This window comes from Onychostruthus taczanowskii, unplaced genomic scaffold, assembly GCF_017590055.1.
Source record: "Onychostruthus taczanowskii isolate IOZ18803 unplaced genomic scaffold, ASM1759005v1 scaffold91, whole genome shotgun sequence".
Lineage (NCBI taxonomy): Eukaryota > Metazoa > Chordata > Aves > Passeriformes > Passeridae > Onychostruthus > Onychostruthus taczanowskii.
Genome location: NW_024507105.1, coordinates 755,807 through 778,240, shown reverse-complemented (window position 1 = coordinate 778,240; position 22,434 = coordinate 755,807). Strand labels below are relative to the sequence as shown.

General features: G+C 54.1%; 2 protein-coding genes across 5 annotated transcripts in view; one reads left to right on the top strand and one right to left on the bottom strand.

Annotated features, from left to right (window-relative positions):
* The window catches only part of MAP3K3 (mitogen-activated protein kinase kinase kinase 3), a 36,152-nt gene extending 30,428 nt beyond the window's left edge, over window positions 1-5,724 (top strand). The window contains exons 17-18 of one of the 2 annotated variants that reach the window (XR_005954245.1): window positions 1,657-2,443; window positions 3,672-5,724. Coding sequence is in view for 1 of the 2 variants with exons in the window: in XM_041426287.1 (XP_041282221.1) it covers window positions 1,657-1,885 (229 nt within the window). In the remaining variant the exon portion in view is untranslated. Of the gene's footprint in view, window positions 1-1,656 lie in introns of both variants that reach the window. The other variant, XM_041426287.1, reaches the window with a different exon arrangement.
* Window positions 5,725-9,407: 3,683 nt separating this feature from the next.
* LIMD2 (LIM domain containing 2) lies at window positions 9,408-21,354 on the bottom strand. Of its 3 annotated transcripts, none has more exons than XM_041426301.1 (5): window positions 21,228-21,354; window positions 12,788-12,924; window positions 11,114-11,158; window positions 10,564-10,703; window positions 9,408-10,105 (listed from the first exon to the last, which is right to left on the bottom strand). In XM_041426301.1, exons 2-5 carry the CDS (start codon window positions 12,827-12,829, stop codon window positions 9,946-9,948), a joined length of 387 nt encoding a protein of 128 aa, XP_041282235.1. In that variant the 5' UTR covers window positions 12,830-12,924; window positions 21,228-21,354; the 3' UTR covers window positions 9,408-9,945. The 3 variants fall into 3 exon arrangements, with proteins under 3 accessions (XP_041282235.1, XP_041282236.1, XP_041282234.1); XM_041426302.1 differs by having other exon boundaries at window positions 21,232-21,298; XM_041426300.1 differs by lacking the exon at window positions 21,228-21,354 and adding an exon at window positions 20,759-21,116.
* Window positions 21,355-22,434: the final 1,080 nt, after the last annotated feature.

Below are 22,434 nucleotides of genomic sequence, written 5' to 3'. Positions count from 1 at the left end.
GATGCTTGGGGAGAGAGTGGAGCACGTGCCCTTCCCCCTGGGTTGGTGCAGTTGTGGATTTCCTCTTGGTGCTGACATTGGTCCATTCCCATCAAAGAGTCACTGCCACTGGCCAGACTCCAGTTCCTACAATCCCAATCATTATTTTGGGGGGTCAGAATTTTCCAGTGCAGCTCTGGTCTCAGGGTGGATGTGTATGGCCCAGAGGCTCAGAAACGTAACAAATCCATCCACCTGGCTCTGTGCCACTGCTGCAGGCCCCTCTCCAGTTTTCTTTTTCCTAAATAGCAGAATATGTGAGCTATTTGTTATTGCTGGAGTGACTTGACATGAAAAACATTCCTGCTGTTTGCTGAATATCTTAAAGAAACCGGATCTGCTTAAACGGTATAAATCAGTCTAAACAATAATATATCCCTGCTTGCTTTTGAGCAAACCCCCAGCACTTCAGCACACATGGTTTGCATTTTCTGTACTCTCTTCTAGTAAGCCTGAAATGGCTGGAAAACTGTAAAATTTTCACGTTGGATTTTAAACTTTGTCGACAAATCAGTTCTTGCGTATTCACCACATTTAATTCCTTTCCTCCTTGTCTTGGCAGTTGATGCAAATCTGCCTCTCAACATGCCTTTTCCTTGCATTTCACCTCAAAAGAAGGTTTAGTTTTAAGGTAGAGGAGGCAGTTTTGCCTTCTTAATGTAAAGAAGTGATAAAACCACAGGATTGGATATTAAAAACTCACTAATGGCTTTTAGTTAATCTGAAGCCTGGAGGAAGCAATTAATCCTTTTTGAATAAACCCCAATCAGTGCAGTGCTGCAGAAGCCATCTTCCCTGGGAAGGTGTTGGAGTCACATTGCCTCAGGAAGGTGGCTCAGCCATGTCCCCAGAACCACGTCCTTGCCCTGAAGTAGCCTGCAGAGCCCCATTAACTTCACAAGGAATTTTTCCTTAAGGTAATGATGCGTCTGTCCCACAGGGATTTAACTTACTGCCTTCCCACTTTGGAACTGTTACGACTTCAATTACTTTTTGACTGATGCTTGGTTTCTTGTGGAGATATTATTAGGTTATTTTTTTTCCCAACGTGGGCATTTTGAGGCTGTGACTGAAAAGGGATTTTGCTGAAATGGCTTTGTGGGCTCAACAAGCTCCGATTCACTGAACCTTGAGTGTTAAAAGTCTGTTTTCTACCTTGCAGCTCAGCAAGTTGAACCTCTGAGCAGCTTGTTCTAGTGGAAGGTGTCCCTGCCCATGGCAGAGGGTTGGAACAGGATGGTCTTGAAGGTCCCTCCAACCCAACCCATGCTGTGACTGTGTGATTCTCCAAGTGCCTTGGAGTTACAACAGAAGCAGCAGCACCTGGAGTACCAGCGAGGTCCAAAGGTGCCTTCAGGGATGTCCCACTGGCACCTCTTGTGTCCCCTGATCACACAAATGTTTCCTGAGAGGAGAATTTGAGCAAAGGGGAGCAGGACATGTGGCACTTTCCTGGCAGCGGGAAAAGCAGCTGTTGGCAGCTCTGGCTCTGCGTGGGGACACACACTCCCCCAGGAGCTGCTCCCAGAGCTGCACCTTGGCTGCTGGGGAGCTCTCCCTGAACGCTGGGCATTACTGAGTTATTCTCATTTGTTTTTTTTCCTGTCTGCTTTCCAGGAGCCTGGGCTGCACCGTGGTGGAGATGCTGACAGAGAAGCCCCCCTGGGCAGAGTACGAAGCCATGGCAGCGATCTTCAAAATCGCCACCCAGCCCACCAACCCCCAGCTCCCCTCCCACATATCAGAACATTGCCGGGACTTCCTAAAGCAGATCTTTGTGGAAGCCAGGCACAGACCCTCTGCTGAAGAGCTGCTCAGACACCAGTTTGCACAGCTCCAGTACTGAATTACCTCCCTTGCTCGCAGCTCCTGCCGGGCTTTCCCTGCCCCGTCTTGTCTAGTTGCAACTGCCCGTTGTGGTGCTGCATCTTCAAAATGCCAACCCAGCTAGGCCCAGTCCTTTGGGGAGTTCTGCCAAGGAACTTGGGGTCTGCTCTCGTGCCTGATTCCTTCGTTTGCTGGACTGATGTTCGTCCTGCCGGCAGCTGTCCGAGCAGAGCTGCGTTTTTGTCCCTGGATGTGACCTTGCAGCTGGCTGCCTGCTTTCTGCAGGCACAGGAGGGGAATCTGAGCAGTGTCATCACTGATTGAACACAGGAGAAACCTGAACCCAAGTGGGAGCTGGAGGAGCTCCACTCTGTCCAAAACAAACGTGCACCAGCCTCCAGACCAGCTCTGCCTGTGGGAGTTCCTGGTTTTCCCCTCCTGGGGCTCCAGAGGTGTCTCCAGTACCTGAATCCAGCAAAAAGCCATGTGTCGTGGAGCATGTGCTCACTATAGTGTGGTATATTTTTCTTCTTGAGTATTCAGCATCTGAAGGTGTTCAGGAGATATTGATTCAAAAGTATGTGAATAGTGTTATTTTGTAATGAACCCGTGGATTTGGGGCTGGGGGAGAGGGAGGTCTTTCCAGCTAAGTGTCAGGATAATCAGACAAGTTTCAGCAGAATGCAATCACTCCAGGGCCTGAGGGAAGGGCTCTCCCATTAATGTTGGAAAATCTGGAGCCAGGTTTGATCTGTCCCAGCATTAGGACAGTGTCAGTTAGTTTGTGTCACACCAAACAAATCTGTGCTCCTGCTTCCTCTCTCTGGGGCTGCTGGATCCAAACAAAACCCCTCTGGAAGGGAATTCAGTGGAATTCAGCTTCCTCCTGCATCTCTCTCTTTGGCTGGTAACTTTTTACCATCCTTTTAACCAAAGATAGTCCATCTGGTGCCCAGGAAATTACTTCAGAGTTTCTTTGAGCACATGGCCTAATGGAAAATTGAGGGTTTCTAGGGGAGAATTACCTGGACACTTGTGCACAGGAAGCTGGAATCAAGCTCAACCCTTGGCTGTGTGTTGTTAGAATTACAGCTGTGCAAGTGATCATTTAAGAGTTCCATAAAAATGTTATGGCCTAACTTCAATAAGCTTTTCTAGGAGTCAAGTCAAACAGGGAACCTCAGACAACATTGAAAATGGTAGCAAATATCTAAAATTACCTGGAGATCCCCATGCAGGTACCAGCAAAGCATACCCAAGTGATTGTGCACTTGGGAGATTGCACAAGTCAGAGGACTGAGGTCCTGATGGCCTCAAGTCCTCTGTGCTGATTTGGGCACTAATAATCTTTATTTCACTCATGAAAGACCAGCAGTTTTTAAGTGCTGGGGATTCATGGAGTGATTATATCTGAGAAATGAAACTTAAGAAAAGCAAATGTTAATTAACTAGAATATTGCTTTATAGGGCAACACTGAAGGTGTTCTGCTCTTGTATTGGAAACCATATTAAGGTTCCACACACCTCCACTCTTCTCCCCCATAAAAAATTGAAAATTCCTTCATAATGCAGTAAAATTAAGTTTTTAAGTGAATACTAATAGCAGGATAAGGCAAGTTTTAATGACACTAAGCTCCTTCAACACATGAAAAATACTGTGTTGAATTAAAAGAGGGAAAAAAAGGACCCTAAAAGCCCCAACCAACCAAAAGTCCTGAAAAGCTTTAACGATATGAAATGTTTTTTCTGTGCCAAACCCAGAGCAAAGTGTAGCCAATAAAAACTGGTGTTGGTTTCCTTTCCAGGCTCCCTGCACTGCTCCAAGGATGCACTGTCCCACTTGTGGGCACTTAGGGGATCCCTTTTATGAAAGCCCTTGTTCCATAATTTATTTAATTACAGTCAGAGCACTTCAGCTGATCTTTTCCCAGCCAGGAACTTGACTCCAGATTGTCCAGACCCTTGGCCTGACTTCTGGGCTGCACTTCACTGTTGCCATGATGGGAGGCGAGGGTGCGACGCTCCTGCTCGGAGCTAGGCAGCTTTTCCACCACTCTGCTGGGAGTGTGGGACCATCCCTGCAGTCTGCATGACAAAAGCAAAGGGTCAGCACAGCTGGGGGCCCAGCTCTTCAAGCCTTGCATCCTAAATATACCAAAGATTGGAGTCTTCATGCCCTGCCCATCACCTGCAGGAATCAGGAGCACGATGACATCTGCGGGGGTTTCCCTCTATCCTTGGCTTGTCCTCACCAAATCCAGACCTTCTCCCATGGGTTTTTTTTTTTTTCTCTTGCTGTCCCACATGCTGTGATCTGGGAGAGAACAGGGCTTGAGGAAAGGGCGGAACTTCTGTCAAAGCAACTCAATCCTCAGGAGCTGTCGTGGCTTTTACCTCACGCGCATCACGGGAGGCGCTTCCAGAGCAGAGCAGGAGCAGCCAGGACTGATGGCTCAGAGCTGTCCCCGGAGCTGGCAGCCCTTCCCTGGGCTGGATGTGCCTCCTCTGTGCCAAGCCCTGCATTCCAGCCCGGGATGGGAGCAGCAGCACCCGCTGTACAGCGACAGAGAACACGGGGCCAGCTCGGACTGGCGCGTTCGGCACAGGAACAAGCCAAAGCATTACCTGTATGTTTGGAGATGCACTTTTATGAATGTAGTTTATATCGCTCTTTTTTAGCTCTTTTTACATCATGTAAACGGTGATGCCTCATCAAATTTTTTTTTTTTGTTTTTTTTTTTTTAATTTATATCGTAAAAGATCATATTTGGTGATTTTTATATATATCGACTGTTACGGGGTTGGGGGGAGGTGGGGAAATAAATTTGACGCCTTTATGAATTTAAAAAGGAAAAAAAGCAGCTGGTTTTGCAGAGAATTTGCTGATGGTTTATAATGAGTAGAGCCAAGCCAAAATGCCTCTTTGTTTCCTCACTGCCCTCTTCATTATGGAAAAGGAAGATCTGGATTCCTGAGTCCACTGCTCTGATGAATAACTTGGGGCTGACATTGAAACCACGGGCTTTTAACAGCCCTGGCAGCAAAAGAGCTTCAAGTGGACAGAAATGTAATTATACCTCAGAATTGAATTATATCTGGCCTCTTTATCCTGGCATACTAGGAAAAAAACTGGGAATAAACTCATTTAGGGAAGAGTGGAGGAGGAGTGCCGGGCTGACAATAAGCTATTGTGTCAGTTCCAAATGTCATGTTGGATTTCCTGCTGTTCCTTCCAGGGAATATTGGGTATTGGGGTCCCTGATGGAAGGTGCTGCAGAAATAGAGAATATTCTGTTTGACAAAGAATTTCTTATCAGAGTCCCAGTGTCCTGAAATGCTTAAAACTAATCAGAAAAAAGTCCAAGATTCCCATTTGGAGAGGAACTTGGGGGAATGTGGCTGTCCCTGAGGCAGTTAGGCAACAAAGCAGTGACATTTTGGTCTTGGTGTGACGATTCTGTGCATTCCAGGTTATTTGCTGCTTCTCCAGAAAATCCCATCTTTGCCCCTTCTGTGGCACTTAGGTTGCATCAATTTGGGTGGGGTTTTTGGGGTGGTTTTTTGCCTAATTTGGAATAATATTCCAAAGGATTGGAAGCTGCTCCAAAGAGTTCCCATTGGCACCAGTTACCAGCATAGACTGACCAGGAGGGAAAAGGCAGATGTGCCAGGAGCAGTTCAAAAAGGAAGAAAAGGATTTTGTTATCACCATAAATGATGCAAAGCAGGGAGAAAGGGCTTTAACCTGGATTGTGCAGAAGACCTTGACCCAGTAGTCTCTATTTACCGACCGGGGGCTTGCAGTGCAAAGCCAGGCCAATGTATCATTTTATTTACAATAAAATTATCATTTATATGAAAGCCTGTTTGGGTAACTGTCCTTTTAAAAAGCAAAAATTTGGAGAAGGAAAGCCTCTGTGTTTCAGGCAAATGGAAGATACCATGAGCTCCCTTCCAGAAATGGAGCTTCCCAGCTGAAGTGGAGGAGTCTGGATGGTCTTGCCTTGGCTGTAAGAGTGATTTGGGGAGAATGAGCTTTGCTGTCCCTGAGTAGGGCAGGAGAATGGCTAACCACATCTCCAAATACTTTCAGGTTTGATTTTTTTTCAGCTTGCTGTGTTAGGAACAAACCAAAACAGTGCTGCTATAAAATTCATCTGTTCTCCTTGCTGAAAGGTTGATTTTTTCCTGTTCATGCAGCTTCTCTCTTTGTCACTGTCACCTAATCAGTGTTTGGCTGCCACTCTGTCCCTTGGGGAGCTGGCCTCGCCACAACCAGCCTCCAGTCACCTTTTCCTGGGTTGTAGCTGCTGTCAGTGAAACACTGAAATATTTGTCAGTGTGAAATGTGAACAGATCAGAAGAGGGGGGACCAGCTGATACACAAACCCATGAACCAAGCACAGGTGTGACTCCTGGGGCTGTGCCAGCACAGGTGAGACCCATCAAGTGCAGTTGTCTCAGAACAGAAATGTCTCCTGGAACCAGAGCAAACCACCTGACACCCCCTGTGTGCCAGAGCAAAGGAGGGACCTGGGAGCTCTCTGTCACCTTCACTTTGAGGAGGTTCTTCCCAAAGCTGGTGCCTTTCTGCTCCTTTCCCCCCAGTGTGCTCAGTTTGATGCAATTCACATCTTGGCCTTGTCTGGTGGTCAGTTTTCTCCTGGACTCCCCTCCTGGTCACTCCTCTCAAAAGAAAGTAGCTCCACAGCAATTCTGCTTTCCGGGAACACAAAGTGTGTATTCCTAACTGGAATCTTCCCCACAGACACAGAATATCCTGAGCTGCAAGGGACCCACAGGGAACACCCAGTCCAGTTCCTGGCCCTGCACAGGACACTGCAGGAATTCCACCTGTAGTGCTGGTTGAGCAGGGGCTGGGAGAAGAAAATATTTGGAGCCTTGAAAGTAGAAATGATCAGCCTCGAAATACTGACTAAAGCACAAAAGAAATGCAGAAAAGACCCTCAATTGTCTTTTTATTTCTGGTAATTTGTGTTATGTGTGTTGTATGGCCCAGGGGAAGGGAACTTAAGGTACATTTCCTCTCTAAATCGACCTCTGAAGCAAATAAAATATAAAAATCTCTAGAGGTCAGCCATACCACACTGCTGTGGCTCTTTCTTTGGGGTAGTAAAGTGTGAACCAGGAAGCACCTGGATTTAATGCTGCTCAGGTGTGGGTGTATTGCATTATATCCAGGAAATGCTGGCACAATCCTCTCTCATGTCACTGGTTCTGCTGCTGAGCTCTGCCTGGTGCTCTGTAGCTCATCCAGAACTGGGCATGTGGATGGTATGCATGCATATGGACTTGTGTGGATTCATGCTGATTTTTCTTTTTCCTCAAACAGCTTTTATTACATGGCTGTGCTGCCTTGGATCCTCTTCATGCTGATTTTTCTTTTTCCTCAAACAGCTTTTATTACATGGCTGTGCTTGGATCCTTATGCCCTGGAAATTGTCCTTCCCTGAGCTGAAAGGCAGCTTGGTGCTGGAGCCCTGTACTCACAAAAACAAGTTGTGGGGGGTGTGATACAAATAAAGGTTTGATTGTCATCCTTTGTTTCTGGGTGGCAAGAGCAGCTCTGCCCTCTGAGAGGAGCAGTTGCAGGTGGCCTTGGGGCATTTCCCGTGCTCTGCTCTAAGCCAGGGGTTGTTCTTGGCAGCTCGAGCTCGCTGCACCCACCTGGAGCCCACCGGAGCTGTGGCATCCCCAACCTGGGCTGCAGCTCCTGCTCCTTCACTGTCCCCAGCGAGGACCTGAAGGGATTCATCACAGCCAAGTGCAGCTCTGGGCAACGTCCTCGAGGGGGCTGCAGGCAGAATTGATCTCCCAGCTCCTGCTTCTCTTGCCAGATGCTGCAGGATTCTCTGACACCTTCTGTCCCCGGATCTCTCGGCTTGCCCAGCTGGAGGAGGTCTGAGGTCAGAGCTCGCCAGGGGCTGCAGCTCCAATCTCTGCTCTCATCACCAGGGACAGGACCCAAGGAACAGTGGGTGGAGAATGGCCTTTAGATAAAATCTCAAATTTCAACTCGGAGGAGGGAAGGAAAGATCATTATTTCTCTGGTTTCATGTTCTCTTTCTAACTGAAAACCCAGCCTTAAAAGCCTGGGGGTTCCATGCTTCCCTACCTCCCTAAAATCGTCCTGCATTGTTAAAATGCTGCTCGTCCTGCTGGGCAGCAGCCTGGGAGCTGAGGGAATGGGAAGTGAGGCCAGCCAGAGGCAGGAAGTGGAACCCAGGGCTCTGCTTTCATTTTCTGAGCCTTCTGAAGAAGGAAGGGGCCGGGGAAGGGGCCCCAAGCCTGCAGCATCACCGCTCCTCGGCAGGGCTGCTCAGGGGTGGCTTTTTTGGGGTGTAAATCACAAAAGCCCCCTGAGAGCCTTGCCAGGGTCTGTGTGCACAGGGGCTGTGTGTCCCCAGGCCATGCCTGCCCAGGAGCCCTTTGAAAAGACGTTTAGTGAAAAGGAGAATTAACTTGTCCAACATCAGGCTCCTGTGGTCACTCAGCCAGTGCTGTCCCCAAAATCAGATGTCACTGTGACTGTGTCACTGTGGAGCACACCCTGAGCCCCAGAAGGGTTGTACTGAGCAAGGGGAGCACCACAGAGACCGGGGGTATTTGTGCCATCTCTTCCTCCTCTGGACTACCCCTCCCCATCTTTCTCCCTCTTTCATCCTTATCTCCTGTTTCCATGGCTGTGTCTGGCTTCTCCCAGACAGGACTGATGGAATCAGTCAGGGATGTTGATATCACAAGCTGTTGCTCTGTGTGGGGGCTCTGAAAAGCCCAATTCCTGTAAAATTTGAAAGACATGGGGCTCCTGAGCACAGCTGTACCAAGTGTGCCTGGAGGAAAGAGGTAAATAATAATTAAAACCAGACTCATCCACTTTCTCTGGTTTTCCTGCATTTGTGTCTCCTGTTGGCTCATTAATCTGTATGGACTGTGCTATCCAAAAAGGGGATTGGAAGTGGGGTGGGTCCAAGGCAGACCTGTGAGGCCAGCCCAGCACTGATCCCATCCTGCCCCTGGCAGAGCCACTGAGGGACAGGGCACTGATGTGGAGGGGAGAGCATGAGACATGTCAGGGCAGAGGGGTGGATCCAGTCCTGGGGGGTCTCAAGGCTGGTGAATGCCTTTTGAGGGTGGTCTGGGCTCCCTTTGGAAGCTGGTGGAAGGTTCCAGCTGGGCCGTGCAGCTCACAGGGCAACACTGATGTGGAATTTGAAATCCTCATTCAGTTCCCAAAAATGTGGGGGCTCCAGGGGGGCTTCTGGTCAGGGGCCTGCACTCTGGTCATCTCTGCCTAGTCCTCACGGTGTGCAGGACCCCTGTGAGCACTCCCCAAAGAGGGGAGGGCTGCCTCTTTCCCTTCCCTCCCTCCCCTTCCCCCCCAGCCTCACTCACACAAAGGTATCCAGGAATATTTCCATGGACACAAACTCTTTCCACACTGCCTGGGCAGTAAGAGGCAGACCTGACCACTAGTCCCACCTCCCCAGGGCCCTGGGAACACAGGACAAGACAGGGAAGGCTGGGAAACCTTGTATTACAAAAATAAAGGCGAGCAGGTGAAGCTGCCGCGAGGCTCCAGCGCAGAACGTACCAGTGGAAGGCAAATATAAAAAACAGACACTGAAACCGTGGCAGGGCAACATCCTTAAGGCTGAACCATCCCAGCTGAACTGAGCTGATGTAAACCAAGGACCCTCCTCAGCCAGAGCCCCAGCAATGCAGGGCTGGCAGAGCTGGGAGCTCTGCAGTGGCTCACAGGCTGGATAAGCCCCCAGCTCGTCCCTTTTCCATGGTGACAGGGCTGGGGGTCCCACGGGGGGCATTGCTTCTGCTCTGATCTCACTGGGGAGAGGGGCCTGCAGAGAGAGGGCTTCAGGTCTGGGGGCTGCACCCTGCTCACCTCTGCCCTGTCCTTACAGCCTGCAGGACCCCTCTGAGCACCCTCCAAAGAGGGGGCTCCCCCTGTCCCCGGCCCAGGTCCTGCTCTACATCAGCTCAGTTCACCCAGCTCAGCTCCTGCGGCTCCGCGGGGCTCCAGAGCGGGGCTGGCCCCGCTCACGCCGACTTGGTCCCGCTCTCCACCTCCTTGTGCACCCACAGCTCCTTGTGCTGCTTGCGCCCGAAGCCTTCGTCGTAGTTGCCTTTACTCTTGAAGAGCTGCTGGAAGTGGGGCTTGCAGTAGAATTCCCCGTGGAGCGCGGCGTAGCTGCCCAGGCTGGGGAGGGAGGGCAGGGTTAGCCGGGCAGGGAGACTGAGCTGCAGCCTGGGGAAAGGTGAGGGGCTTGGGGACACCGGGACAGCAGAGGGGACAACATGCAGGAGGGGACCCTTAGGGCCAACAGCTCCCTCCCACCAGCAGAGGCTGTTGGGGGCTGCTGTGAGTAGAAATGGGGGGTCAGCCTTGGTTCTGAGTCCTCTAGAAGGAGGCTCTGGCTCAGCTCCGTGTTCCCCTGGGGCTGATCTCAAGGGGAAGCATCTCCCCTTCCACACCAGGTAGGGTTTAGCTGCCACTTGGGCCCAGGTGTGCAGATAAACCTTTGCTTTGCTGTGGTGGGTGGGCTGGGGGTCTTTGGCTACTGGCCAAGCAAGGGGCTGTGATGGGGGGGACTATTAGGGAAGGTCTCAGCAGAGCTGCAGTGGCACCTGTCCCAGCATGGGGACAGCCTGGCTCACCTGAGCTTGGTGTGGCAGTGCTTGCAGCAGAAGCAGGAGTTGTGGAAGACGAATTTATCGGCCACCAGGCGCTCCATGGGATACACGGCTTTCTGGCAGGCAGTGCACATCTCCTTCACCTGCGCCTTCAGGCTGAAGGACTGGCCAAGGGCAGAGCAAAGGGAGACAGAGGATGAGGAAGGAGTTTGGGACAGCCTAGATCCCTCCACTGCCCTCTTCCCTGCCCTCCATTCACCGGAGCACTGGGGAGCAGGAAGCAGCCCCATCTCCCTCACCCTCCCTGGGCCACTCCACTGATGCTGGGCTGGAGCTTGGCCCGTGGGCTTTTGGCCCTTCCACCCTTGCCAAGAATCAGCAGGATGAGGCCCTGGCACAGAGCAGCTGGGACTGCCCCTGGATACCTGGCAGTGTCCCAGGCCAGGCTGGGAGCAGCTTGGGACAGTGGAAGGTGTCCCTGCCCAGGGCAGGGGTGGCACTGGATGGGCTCTGAGGTCCATTCCACCCCAGGCCATTCTGGGATGATTCTATGGAGTACCAAAAGCAAAGGTACCTTGGAGCGCTGCACTGTGCTGCCTCCTGAGCTGGTTTTGGCCTCCTAAAAAGGGAAGGAGAAAGCAAAATGAGAACTTGCACAAGACCCTGACCAAACCCCTCTGTGACCTGCACCTGTAAGCCATCACCTGTGGCCCCACACAGCAGCTCTGCTCCAGATGCTGCTCCTCTTGCTGGGGGTCCACAGGGCTTGGGCAATGCTGCCTGGGCTCAGGGGGCACTGGCCCACTCCCCCTGGGCATAGCTGGGTGCCCTTCACTGTCCCAGAGCCTCTTGGGGCCAAGGTTTTGTTTCCAGTTCCTCCTTTCAGGCCCTCTGGGGCTGTGCAGGAAACGAGGGCACCTCGGGGGTGTGGGGAGGGCACAGGGCACTGAGCTCTGGGGCTGCTGCAGCTCGGGGGCAGGTGCTGCCCAGCCCTGCAGCACCAGGGCACAGAACCAAGTGCTGAGCAGCCTCTCCCTGTGCCCCAGGGTCTCTCTGCACCGTGTCCCATCTGCACTGCATCAGCTCATCCCTTCCAAATCCCCCCTCAGCAGTGCACACCCTGCACCCACCCCACACCTGCTGGATCCCTGACAGCCACCCCAGGAGTTTCACCCTCCTTGGCACTGATGGGAGTGCTCCCTCCTTCCCAAAGTCGGGATCCAAGGGCACTCCAGCAAGGTGACCAGTCAGGGCTGGCTCATCCCCCTCACGCCTTGTTCCCAAGGTCGGGGCAGGGTGACCCCAGGACATCCCACCAGGATGTCACCCTGCTGTCCTTGTCCTTCCTCAGGCTGCAGTTTGGCTCTGCCTGCCCAGCACTGCCCCTCTCTGCCCCCAGGCTGATCCCCACCCCCTGTTCCTCCTGCCTTGTCCTTCCCCATCGTTTCTCCTTTGTATTTTTGGAAACAGTTTGTCTAAGAGAGGCACAGGAAGCTCTCCCCTCGCCGAGCTGCCTCCTCAGAGGTTTCCCAGCTGCTCTCACTGCCTGAGGTCAGGGACTGATTTTCCTCTCAGTCCCACGAGGCTGGAAGCAGGAGCCAAAGTCAACAGTGGGACACGGGCAGCGAGGAGGCTCTGCCTGTGTAAAACCAGTTGCATCCCTTGGCACTGGGAGAACAACCGCAGGTGCTCTCCTGGGGTTAGGATTTAATAGGCTGTTTCCAGGCTCAGCTGAGCAGAGCTGAGGAAAACGCTGCCTCTCTGGAGCTGATACATCCGTTCCCAAGCTGCAGCAGTCCAGGGCTGCTCGTCACTTCTCGGCAGCCTCCTGGCCAGGCACGCTCTCCGTTCCATATCTGACAGATCTTCCCTCGGGGCAGGGCCGTATCCTGTCCCAGCAGGAGATGTTCTTGAACCTTTATGTTTTTCCATCTCCAATCACTCCAGCCCTCGGCAGCTCGAAAGCTCTCAATTGTGATCACGGAAAGCCATGGAAACACAAACAAACAGACAGCAGCTCGAGGAGCTCTGGATGGAGCAGAGCCTGAGGCTGGAGCCCAGTGTGCTCAGCAAACAGCACCTTCTGCTGGAACATTCCTGTCCCCAGTTCTGTTGTTTGAGTAGCTGTGACTGTGCCTTTGATCACCCTAAAATGTCAGGTCAGGAACACAGCTTCTGTGCACAGCCCTCCCCCCCGAGAACCCAAACCCAGCTGAAATTCCCACACAAACCCCAGGATGCCACGTACATGAGCTGGGGCTGGGCTGGCGGCTCCCGTGGCCTGGAACATGGCTCCTTTCCCTTCTCCCTCTGTTCAATCCTGAGCTGGAAGGCTGTGGGTCGATGTTCCCTGCAGTGGTGTCAAAGACAGACCTCTTGCAACACCTGGAAAGGAAATGTCATCAGGAGTGGGGCTGGTTTCATCACCAAAGCTAGCAGGAGCTGGTGTGTGCTCAAAGCTCCCTCCAGGCTCAGATCAGCCCCGCTGGGCTGGGGCTTCCTGGGGGAGCCCAGAGACTGAGGCACACAGAACTGGACAGGAGATGCAGGTCTGGAAAACTGTGATAGCAGCTGAGGGTTTGGGGCTCTGAACACCTGGAAGGTGATGGGATGGCTCCTACTCCAAACACACGTGTGGAAGCACCTGCCAGGCAATGACCACGCCACTGGCAGCAAGGCTGACCCCAAACAAAACAGCAAACCCAGCAGCCCGTGTTTCACTGATGCAGCCACTAAAGGACTGGTGCTGCTGGAGGAAAGACTGTGGTTTTAGTCTAATTTTAGCCCAGAAAAATCTCACTGTTCACAGCTCAGCAGAGCAAGCGATGGGGATTTTGTTTTCTCGAGGAGCCCACGGTGCCTTTAGGCTGAGCCCAGTGTGCTGTGCTGAGTGCCTGGGAGGATGAGGCTGACAGGGCTGGGACCAGCACAGGAAAAAACACCAGCATTGTAAATCCCCCTTTGGTAAAAAAGAGCTAAAAAGGCACTGACAGCTCCTCAGGGGGTTTTCCCCACCACACTTTACCTTCAAAACACCCGTGAAAGACGAGCCCTGGTTTGAACACAGAGGACAGAGCTGTGGGGTTGAGTGATGCTGCCAAGGAAGGAGCAGAGCAGAGAAAAGGAGGATGAAGGGGTGTCTCTGCAATGATGGGGACGAGCTGGAGGCTGAAAAACCAGCACTGCCTCTGCCTGGGGCTGCTTTCCTGTCCTACTGAACCCCCTTGGCCTCATATTGCCACCCCAAAAACCTTCCTGCTGCCCAGGGACTGGGCTAGACCCTGAGAAAGCCCCAGGCAGAGACACGTCGGGGTGGAGGGATTGGGGCAGGGGCATCTCCTCAATGCCCACCTCACAGGGACATTGGCAATCATGTCCTGAGTTTTAGGGGGCTCTTTGGCTGCCAAACCCCCAACAGCTGACAGCAGGCTTGAGTTACATCCAGCAAAGCACCCAAAATTCATGGCTGCTTTCAGAGTTTAAAGACCATTTCCCCAGGTCCTGGGCACTTGGTGGGTGCCCCTCACAGCCCTGGGGCTGCACAGCCCTGCTTGCAAACGTTGCACAGCCTCAGCTGAGGCCCAGGCTGTTCTATCAGAAACATTTCCCGTCTCTCTGCGGTTTGGTTGTTATTTCCTGCTCTCCCAGCTCGCTCGCAGGCAGCTGCTGCTGAGCCCAGCATCTGCTGGGGGCCAGGGCCCACCCCACAGCCCCTCCCTGCCCCCAGCCCTGGGACAGGACCTTCTCTTCGTGCCTCCAGGGTCTGTCAGGTCCTGCAGCCCAGCACAGACCCTGCAGGGAACGTGAGGGACCCACAAAACCTGGTGTCCCCACTCCGCGCACACCTCTGACATGGATGCACAACCCTCCCCCTTTTCACCTTCTTTTCACCTTCACCCCAGCCTTTCTTAGAAATATTTGTCCTCCCCCAACTTCCCTTCCCTCATCTTCCTCCCCAACCCCAGCCACTTCTTCCCCTCGGTGTTTCCAGACTCCCCACACCCCTCCTGCCCTTCCCTAGAAGCTGCTCCAGTGGAAGGTCCCTGCCATGGGAGGGGGTGGGACGAGATGAGCTTTAAGGCTCCTCCAACCCAAAAAATCCATTCAGGGGTTCTCTGATAAGCGCATTTTTACTTCCACCCACTATTTGTTTCTCTGCTCCTCGTGCCCCCAAACCCCTTTCCCTTCAATTCCACCCACTTATCCCCGCCATGGTGGGATGTTTCCCACCCTCTGCCCTCCATGCAGACCCTCTGGTGCCCGTGCTTCCAGCGAGCCCCTCACTGCAACTGCTGCCCCAGGAGCTGCTGAACCTCCTTCCTGCTGCAGGGCAGGAGGCAAGAGCACAAATCTCGAAGGGGAAGGGTGTGCTGGGGCGATAAGGGAACCAGAACAAGTGAGAAACTGCAGGAGGGACTCTTGGAGGCTCCTGGCTGTACCATCACTCTTCCCAGGAGCACAGCTCGGGGCTGGGGCCCAAGGCAGCCAGCAGCAGCCTCCAGGAGAGGGGGAGAGTGGTGACACGGGCAGTGCCTAAGGACATGCTGCCACACTGATGTTATAGAGCCTTCTCAAGGGCTCGGGGAGCCTCGGGGCTTGCTGGCTTTGAGGGGTGCAGCGGGGACAGGTGACAAAGCCATGGCCGTGCCCCACAGTGGGGACTGGCACCGTAACTGCCAGACCTAACTGTTCCAAACCTCAGGTCCCTAAAGGCCTTAGCCACTTGCACAGCCTGGGAACAGCAAGAGCAAGGACTGTGCTCCTCTCCAGGTCATGCCAGCAGTTTAGGATTTTGGGCTCAGGACAAGGCGAGAACCCTTTTGCCTTCCAACCTCTCTCGTCCTGCCCTTGTAGCAACTGAAGGCTCCAAGCAGGGAGAAGTTTGACGGGAGGAAGGCAACGCTGCTCAATCACAGAGCTTTTCCCTAACAGCCTCCTGCATCCCTTCTTACCTTCCTGCCTGACCCTGGAGCAGATGGAGGGAGAGGGAACATCTGGGGGGGCCCCTCAAGGCAGCCCCCCGACCTCAGCCTGCCTCTGAAGGATCCGATTTCCTGCAGCCAGGAGGGGTGCAGGGAGCCCTTCCCCATTCCCCTCTCCAGAGGGGCCACCAGGACTGACCCAGTGCAGACAAAGCAGGGCAGGCCCAGCAGGGCTGACCCAACAGTGCAGGCCCAGCAGGACTGACCCCAGTGCAGGCCCAGCAGTGGAGGCCCAGCAGTGCAGGCCCAGCAGTGCAGACCCAGCAGGGCAGACCCAGCAGTGCAGGCCCAGCAGGACTGACCCCAGTGCAGGCCCAGCAGTGGAGGCCCAGCAGTGCAGGCCCAGCAGTGCAGACCCAGCAGGGCAGACCCAGCAGTGCAGGCCCAGCAGGACTGACCCCAGTGCAGGCCCAGCAGTGGAGGCCCAGCAGTGCAGGCCCAGCAGTGCAGACCCAGCAGGGCAGACCCAGCAGTGCAGGCCCAGCAGGACTGACCCCAGTGCAGGCCCAGCAGTGGAGGCCCAGCAGTGCAGGCCCAGCAGTGCAGGCCCAGCCCGGTGCGTTCCGGCAGGGAAGGAGCCTGAGTGCGGAGGACGAGGGGCCCCTCTCTACCAGATGGTTCCCATTAGCAGCCCTGAGAGGGGTTTGTTTATTTCAGGGATCACTGCTCCACTGCAGGAGGCTTTCCCTAAGGCAAAGCACGGCGTGGGGGAGCTGGGCCCCCTTCCTCCTCCATCCTGGGAGGACGTGGATTGTCCCCAGAGCATGGCGAGGCACGGGCAGGGGAGGCAGCTCGGAGAGGCTGCCAGGCCTTTCCCCAGGAAATCTTGGGCTGAGCTGGCGGCTGTGGGGATGGATGGCCACGAGATCCTGTGCAGGATCAGTGAAACCCACACACAGGGCAGTGCTGACCCTCCAGATCCATGGCCATCATCCCTCTCAGCTGGCCAGTGTGGGGAAGAGGTGAACAGGAGCTGGAAGAGCCTGTCTCCTGAGCCTGGCAATCACCCAGCTCCCAAGGCTCAGTTTCTGCAGTCTTGGGGTCTCACAGCTGACCCACACCATGAAACTGAGTGTGGTGCAAAACCAGCATCAGAGCCAGGCACAGCAGTGCCAGGGAAGGGATGATGGAGTGGTGGCCACAGCTCCTGCTTCAGGCATGGAATCCCTTAATTCTGCTTCAGGTCTTGGCTCTTGTATGGCTTTGAGCCAGCCACTTGACCTCATAGTACTGGGACACAGAGCAGGGCTCTGCTGGCTCAGCACAGGGGGGAGGACTTCAGAGAGGAGAATCCAGACATTTCTGGGGACACCCCTACCTGCTCCTGAGATTCCTGGGGAGTGGGCCTGCCCCTGCCTCACCCCACAGCCAGGAGCCACCTTCCACCAGCCAGCTCCACTAATCCCCTTTCCATCCACGTTCTGCCTCTTGAGAGGCTGCCAGTGGGCAGGAAATCTGCAGCCGAAATGCTGAGGGATGCTGACAAGGAATAGTTGTGGGGAGGAACAGGGCTGCCTTTGTCATGGCAACAATGGGAGACCCACAGGAGTGAGGGGGAGCCCGAGGGAAGCCCCTGCCCACCCGCTCCCCTCTGCCACTTTCATCGCTGCCTCCCCTGAGGAGGAAGTGCACCGCTCTGGAAGCAGCAGGGGACTGGGCTGGTCCCTGCCCTGCCTCTCAGTGAGGGGCACACAGGCCAGGAGCATGCTACTGGGATTCACCTGCTGTCCAGAAGCACAAACTGAGGCAGCCCATTCCTGGGATTTGGCTGTGTTTAATAGCATCCATAAAAATCATGATCTGAAGGGGGTCTCTGCTCCCTGGGATCTCCTGTCTTGCTGGGAGTTCAGATAGAGCAGAGAAGCACAGCAGAAATCCTGCCAGGAGGATGAGAAGAGGCTTTTTCAAGCAGAGACAAATTCTCAGTAGTGCCAGACAAAAACTGCAGGTTGAGAGGTTCAGGCTGGACATTAGACAGAAGTGCTTCACTGGGAGAAATCTTGGAAGCTCTGCAGAAGGGACTAATGAGGTGCAATATCAACCTGCTGCAAACAAGCCCAACAGGCAAACAGAAGCTCGTGGCTTCCCTGCCCTTGTCAGCTCTTCCCTGATCTCTTCCATAAACCATTTCCACCTGGAAACATCACCCTAGTTTCTTACACAAATGTACATCCACTTACCATTAGACATTAGTTATTCTCCCATCATATTTTGCCTCTCAGTGAGATTCACAAAGAGTAACCACATCCAGGAGAAGCAGAAGACTTTAAGCTGTTCTCACCTGGTGGGCTCTCTGTTGCCACAGCCACCGTGGTGGCCCCATCAAACAGGTCTGGCAGCTCCACACTGGGAGATCTCAGACCTTGGTATTTGATACAAAACTCCAGCACCCCTGAACACTTCTGGCCTGATGTGTCCTTACATCCCTCCTTGCAGAAGAATCCAAGTGTCTTCCTTGCATTTTGCTCTCTTTTCCCTGTCCTTTTTCCTGTCTCCACCTAAAATAATAATTTCCTTGGGGCTCTATCACGAGGCCCTGTTGTTTCAGAAGTCATTTATCATATCCAAGGAAGACACTGAGCCAGCGTGACATGAGCTGTGTTAAAACCACCCAGAATTTTGTTCTGCTTCCCAACAGCACATGTCTGATTACTCCTCCAGAACCTGTTCTAGAAACCAACCTTTCCTTGTACTCCAGTTAATGGGACCTGTAATTGCCTGTAATTTCCTCCTTCCTCTAACACAGCCTCTCAGTCTTGCCTTGGCTGATTTCCTCTCGTGGAATATCACCTGTTCCTCACCAGACTCTGGACTGGCATTCCCTGTGGTGGAGTCCCCATCCCTGGAGGAGTTTAAGGCCATGGGGAGGTGGCACTTGAGGACATGGTTAGCAGTGGCCTTGGCAGTGCTGTGGGAATGGTTGGACACCATGATCTTAGAGAGCTTTTCCAGCCTGAGGGAGTCTCTGATTCCATGGGGTGAGCCCATCTCTTGGGCCCTAGAGACACCACAAAAAGCTTTTGCTGTTTCATCACCTGCAGATGCAGTAAGAGCAGGAGTGGGTCCAGTTCCTGGCACTCCAAAACACAGCACAGCCCTACAAAAACCACTGTTTGCTGTCCAAATGCAGATTGTATAAGGAAACACAACAAAAATCATATTGGTATTTAAATCTCTCAAATGTCATTCTTTTTGAGCTGCCCCAGCTATTTTCAGCCTTCATCTCTATCCTTCCTTTTAGGATCCAAGGTGCCATAGAGCCCAGCATAGGATCTGGTTCTCGGAAATCCACAAGATTGCAGTGGAGCAATGAGTGTGCCAGGAAAAGTAATCCCTGGAGAGGCACCAGAGGATCAGAGGATGCTGAGGCATCTTGCCACTGAAAACCCCGAGCTGGACATATGGAGAGGGTTATGGGCACACCACAGGAGTGAGAAATATGTCTAAAGTGTGCTTAACACATTGATATTGCAATAATCCTTTTGTGCAGATTTAATGTTTTCCATCCCAGGGCTTTTGCTAAGAGCGAGGTAAGCACTGCAACACCCCCAGATGGCAGATAAAAATGACTTAACTGGGAGGGAAAAGCAGACATGTCTTGGGGGGACATGGCAGCTGCCTGGCAAAACCCTGCAAGAGCTGAGGGTGGGAGAAAAGGAAAAGAAAAACTGCATCACCCTCCAGGACCAGAGGGGCAGTTGAAGACTCCCAGGAGTTACCCACTAAAGGAAATCAGAAGAGGAATTCCCTTCCCTAATGAGAAGTCTCCTGGGATTTTTGCTGACCAAAAAGGGTCAGGAACCTGGGTTTAGGCTGTATAAGAAGGAAGATGCATCTGCCACTTTGCAAAGCCCCAAGAGGTTGGTTCTGACAGACCCTCAGTTTGGAACTGGGAATTTGCTTTTTGCAGGACTCCCATTTAAAAAGGACATTAACACTGGGGTTGTGTCAGACTTGGTCGATTGCCCTGCAATTATTTTGTAATCTACATTAATAATGCTGCAGATGTGCTACTCCTGGCCTTAAACACACAACAGCTCAGCTGAGGCACCAGATGTCTTCCCTGTGAGAGCCCTCACACGACGTCTTCGGCGGACAAAGCCCAATTTTCAAGGCTGGATTATCAGCTTTTTTTCAAAACTGATACCCACACCATTAAAAAAATCAGCAGAAAATTGATCATAAATAAGATCTACAAGGTATCTTAGCTTGTTTGAGGTGATCCAAGGGGATTAGACAGATCAGGCTGGCTCAAAACACAGTAGTTACAGCACCAGACTGGGACTTGGGAGACCTGGGCTTGATTCCTAAATCTGCTGCTAATTTTGGGTGTCAGTGGATAAATAATTTCATTTTTTCTGTTCCCTTTTTCCACCCCCTCCCCTCGATAAAAACAGAGCTGCTGTCCTTTGTGAAGCCCTGGGAGATCCCTGGCTGTTAAGGGTTATGTCAGAGCCCAGGGCATTTGTGTTGTTATTAAATCTCACAGTCATGCAACAGCCTCCCCAGGGAAGTGATGAAAGACCTGTCGCTGGAAAGGTTTAAATGCAGGCTGGATGAGGTGGCAGGAGACACACCGTCGGGAACTGGCAGGCATTACCCAAGGGGGATAAGGAGTGGGGATCTAACAGGTTTTTCTTCCATCTCCGCTCTTTCTGATCAGCTCAATAAAACGGATCTGTCCAGCCTCCCTCCGGCACGTACTGCAGCACACAACAAAGAGGGGACTACAGCCCTGAAATACCCCCCAAACACGCACCCCCGGAGCGCATCCACCCCGCACGGGCCTGCTCGCCCCTCCGGCTACCGACCCCTCTCCCGGGGCTGCCTCGGGCACGGGGAGCTCCCCGGCCCGCTGTCCCCCTTCCTCCCCGAACCTCCTCCTCCGAGCAGCCGCCGGTGCTGCGGGGCAGAGACAGAGACCGAGCCCGGGACCGAGACCGAGCCCGGAGCGCGGGGCCGGGACCGGGACCGAGACCGAGCCCGGAGCGCGGGGCCGAGGGCGAAACCGAGACCGAGCCCGAGCCCGGGGCGGCTCCCGAGCAGCTCCTGTCTCCCCGCTCCTCTCCATCGCTGCTCCCCGCCCGCCTGCCCCTCGCCCCGGCTCCCACCGCTCCCCCAGCCCGGCGTGCTCGGGGATCGGGCATCCCCCCGGGTGCGGGCGAGCCCCTCAGCCCCCGCTCCCGGGGCCGGCATTGTCTCGCAGCCGCTTCCCGCCGCCCCCGAGCCGAGCTCACCGCCGAGCAGGAGGGTCCGCAGGGCGGGGCCGTGCCGTGCCGTGCCGTGCCGGGGCTGTGTGCCCGTGCCCGGGGCTCTGCTGCCCGTGTCCCGCCGCAGAGGCCGCGGCCGTGCAGCGGAGCCGCTTCCTGCGCTCCCCGCGCCGGCTCCGAGCCCCTTTTATCGCGGGGCCGCAGCAGCGATTGGCTCTCGGCGGCGAAGCGGCTTCCAGCCGCTCGCTCCTTTGTGTGGAGCCAACCTCTAACCCCAAAGCTTCCCCGCTCCCTCGGCTGCCAGCTCTCTGTGCCTGGTCGCCCGCAGCCTCCCCGATGCCACAGCGCCGGCCCCGGAGCGACCCTTCTGCTTTCTGGCACAGGGTGCAATTAACTCCCCCGGTAATTAGCGCTTCCAGCCTCTCTGCCGTGAGCTGCGAGTGCAGATTGGCTTCGCCCCAAGCTTTGGACACGGCCCTCCCCGCGTGGCACTCACCCACCCCGGTAAGGGATCCTGGAGCATCCCAAAGGATCCATCCTCCAGCGTCTGCAAAAGCCTTTTTGCACATTTCCCACACCTCAGCTCGCTGCTTGTACAGGAAGGATCTTAGGCAGCAGCAGGAAAGGAGGATTCCAGTGCTCCCCACTGCTCACCCTCCAGAGGGGTACAACTGATCTGTGGTGGTTTCAGAAATCCAGGGTTTATTCCATGCAGAGCTGATGAGCTGAGCGTGGGAGCGGGGCTGTGCGAGGTGAGTGGTGGATCTGCCAGAGCAGGGTCCCGTGGGCCGAGCAAAAGCCTTATAACCACTGTCTGGGTTATAAGGGCAGCTTCCCATGGTGTTTGGAGGGCTGGGATTTCCCCACGAACAGAGTAAAACATCAGAAATAAATATAAATAGTAATAGTTAAAATCTGGAGGTGGTTTCACACCAGCTGAGGAATCTGGAATGGCTGTGGGTCAGGAGAGAGGCAGCAACAACCTGTAGCTCTGAGGACTTTACCTGAAGCTCTCAAAGCCCTCCGATGGGCCATAAATGGAGGAAAACATACAATGGAGTGATGGGAATATCTTTGAAAATGGTGATGCTGGAACAAATATTCTTGTTTGGCTCCTGAACACAGTGTGATGCCACTGGAAAGAGCCAAATGCTGGCTGGAGGCGGCCCAAAGCCTGAGCCCAGCTGCAGAGACAGGTGTTCTGTGTGCAGTTTGCCTGTAATTCCCTGTACAAAAAACCACGACTGAGGAATTCACGGGAGTGAATGCTGGACAAGGAGAGAGCACTGGTGTGATTCACCACCTCTGCCACTCTGCGTTGCCCAAAGAGCGCCTGTGCTGAACAGGCTCGCTGCCATCGAGTGCGAATAAATGAGGAATTCCACTCCAGATGTGAGCCAGCGGTGGGACAGCCACACGCAGCCGGAGGGCTCTGCAGAGGGCAGGGGGCTGTGCAGAGAGAAGGGGGCTGTGCAGAGAGCGGGGCTCAGAGCCGGGCTCCGGGGGGCTCACAGCGGGGCTCACAGCGGGGTTCAGAGCCGGGCTCCGGGGGGCCCCGAGCGGGGCTCCCAGCCGGGTTTCGGGGGACTCGGGGGCAGAGGAGCATCCCCGGGACCCCCGGCCCCGCCCGGGGCGCTGAGTCCTCCGGGCCCGCAGGAGTCGCTGCCCGCTCCGGTCCCTCCGGCGCCGCTCTGTGCGGCGCC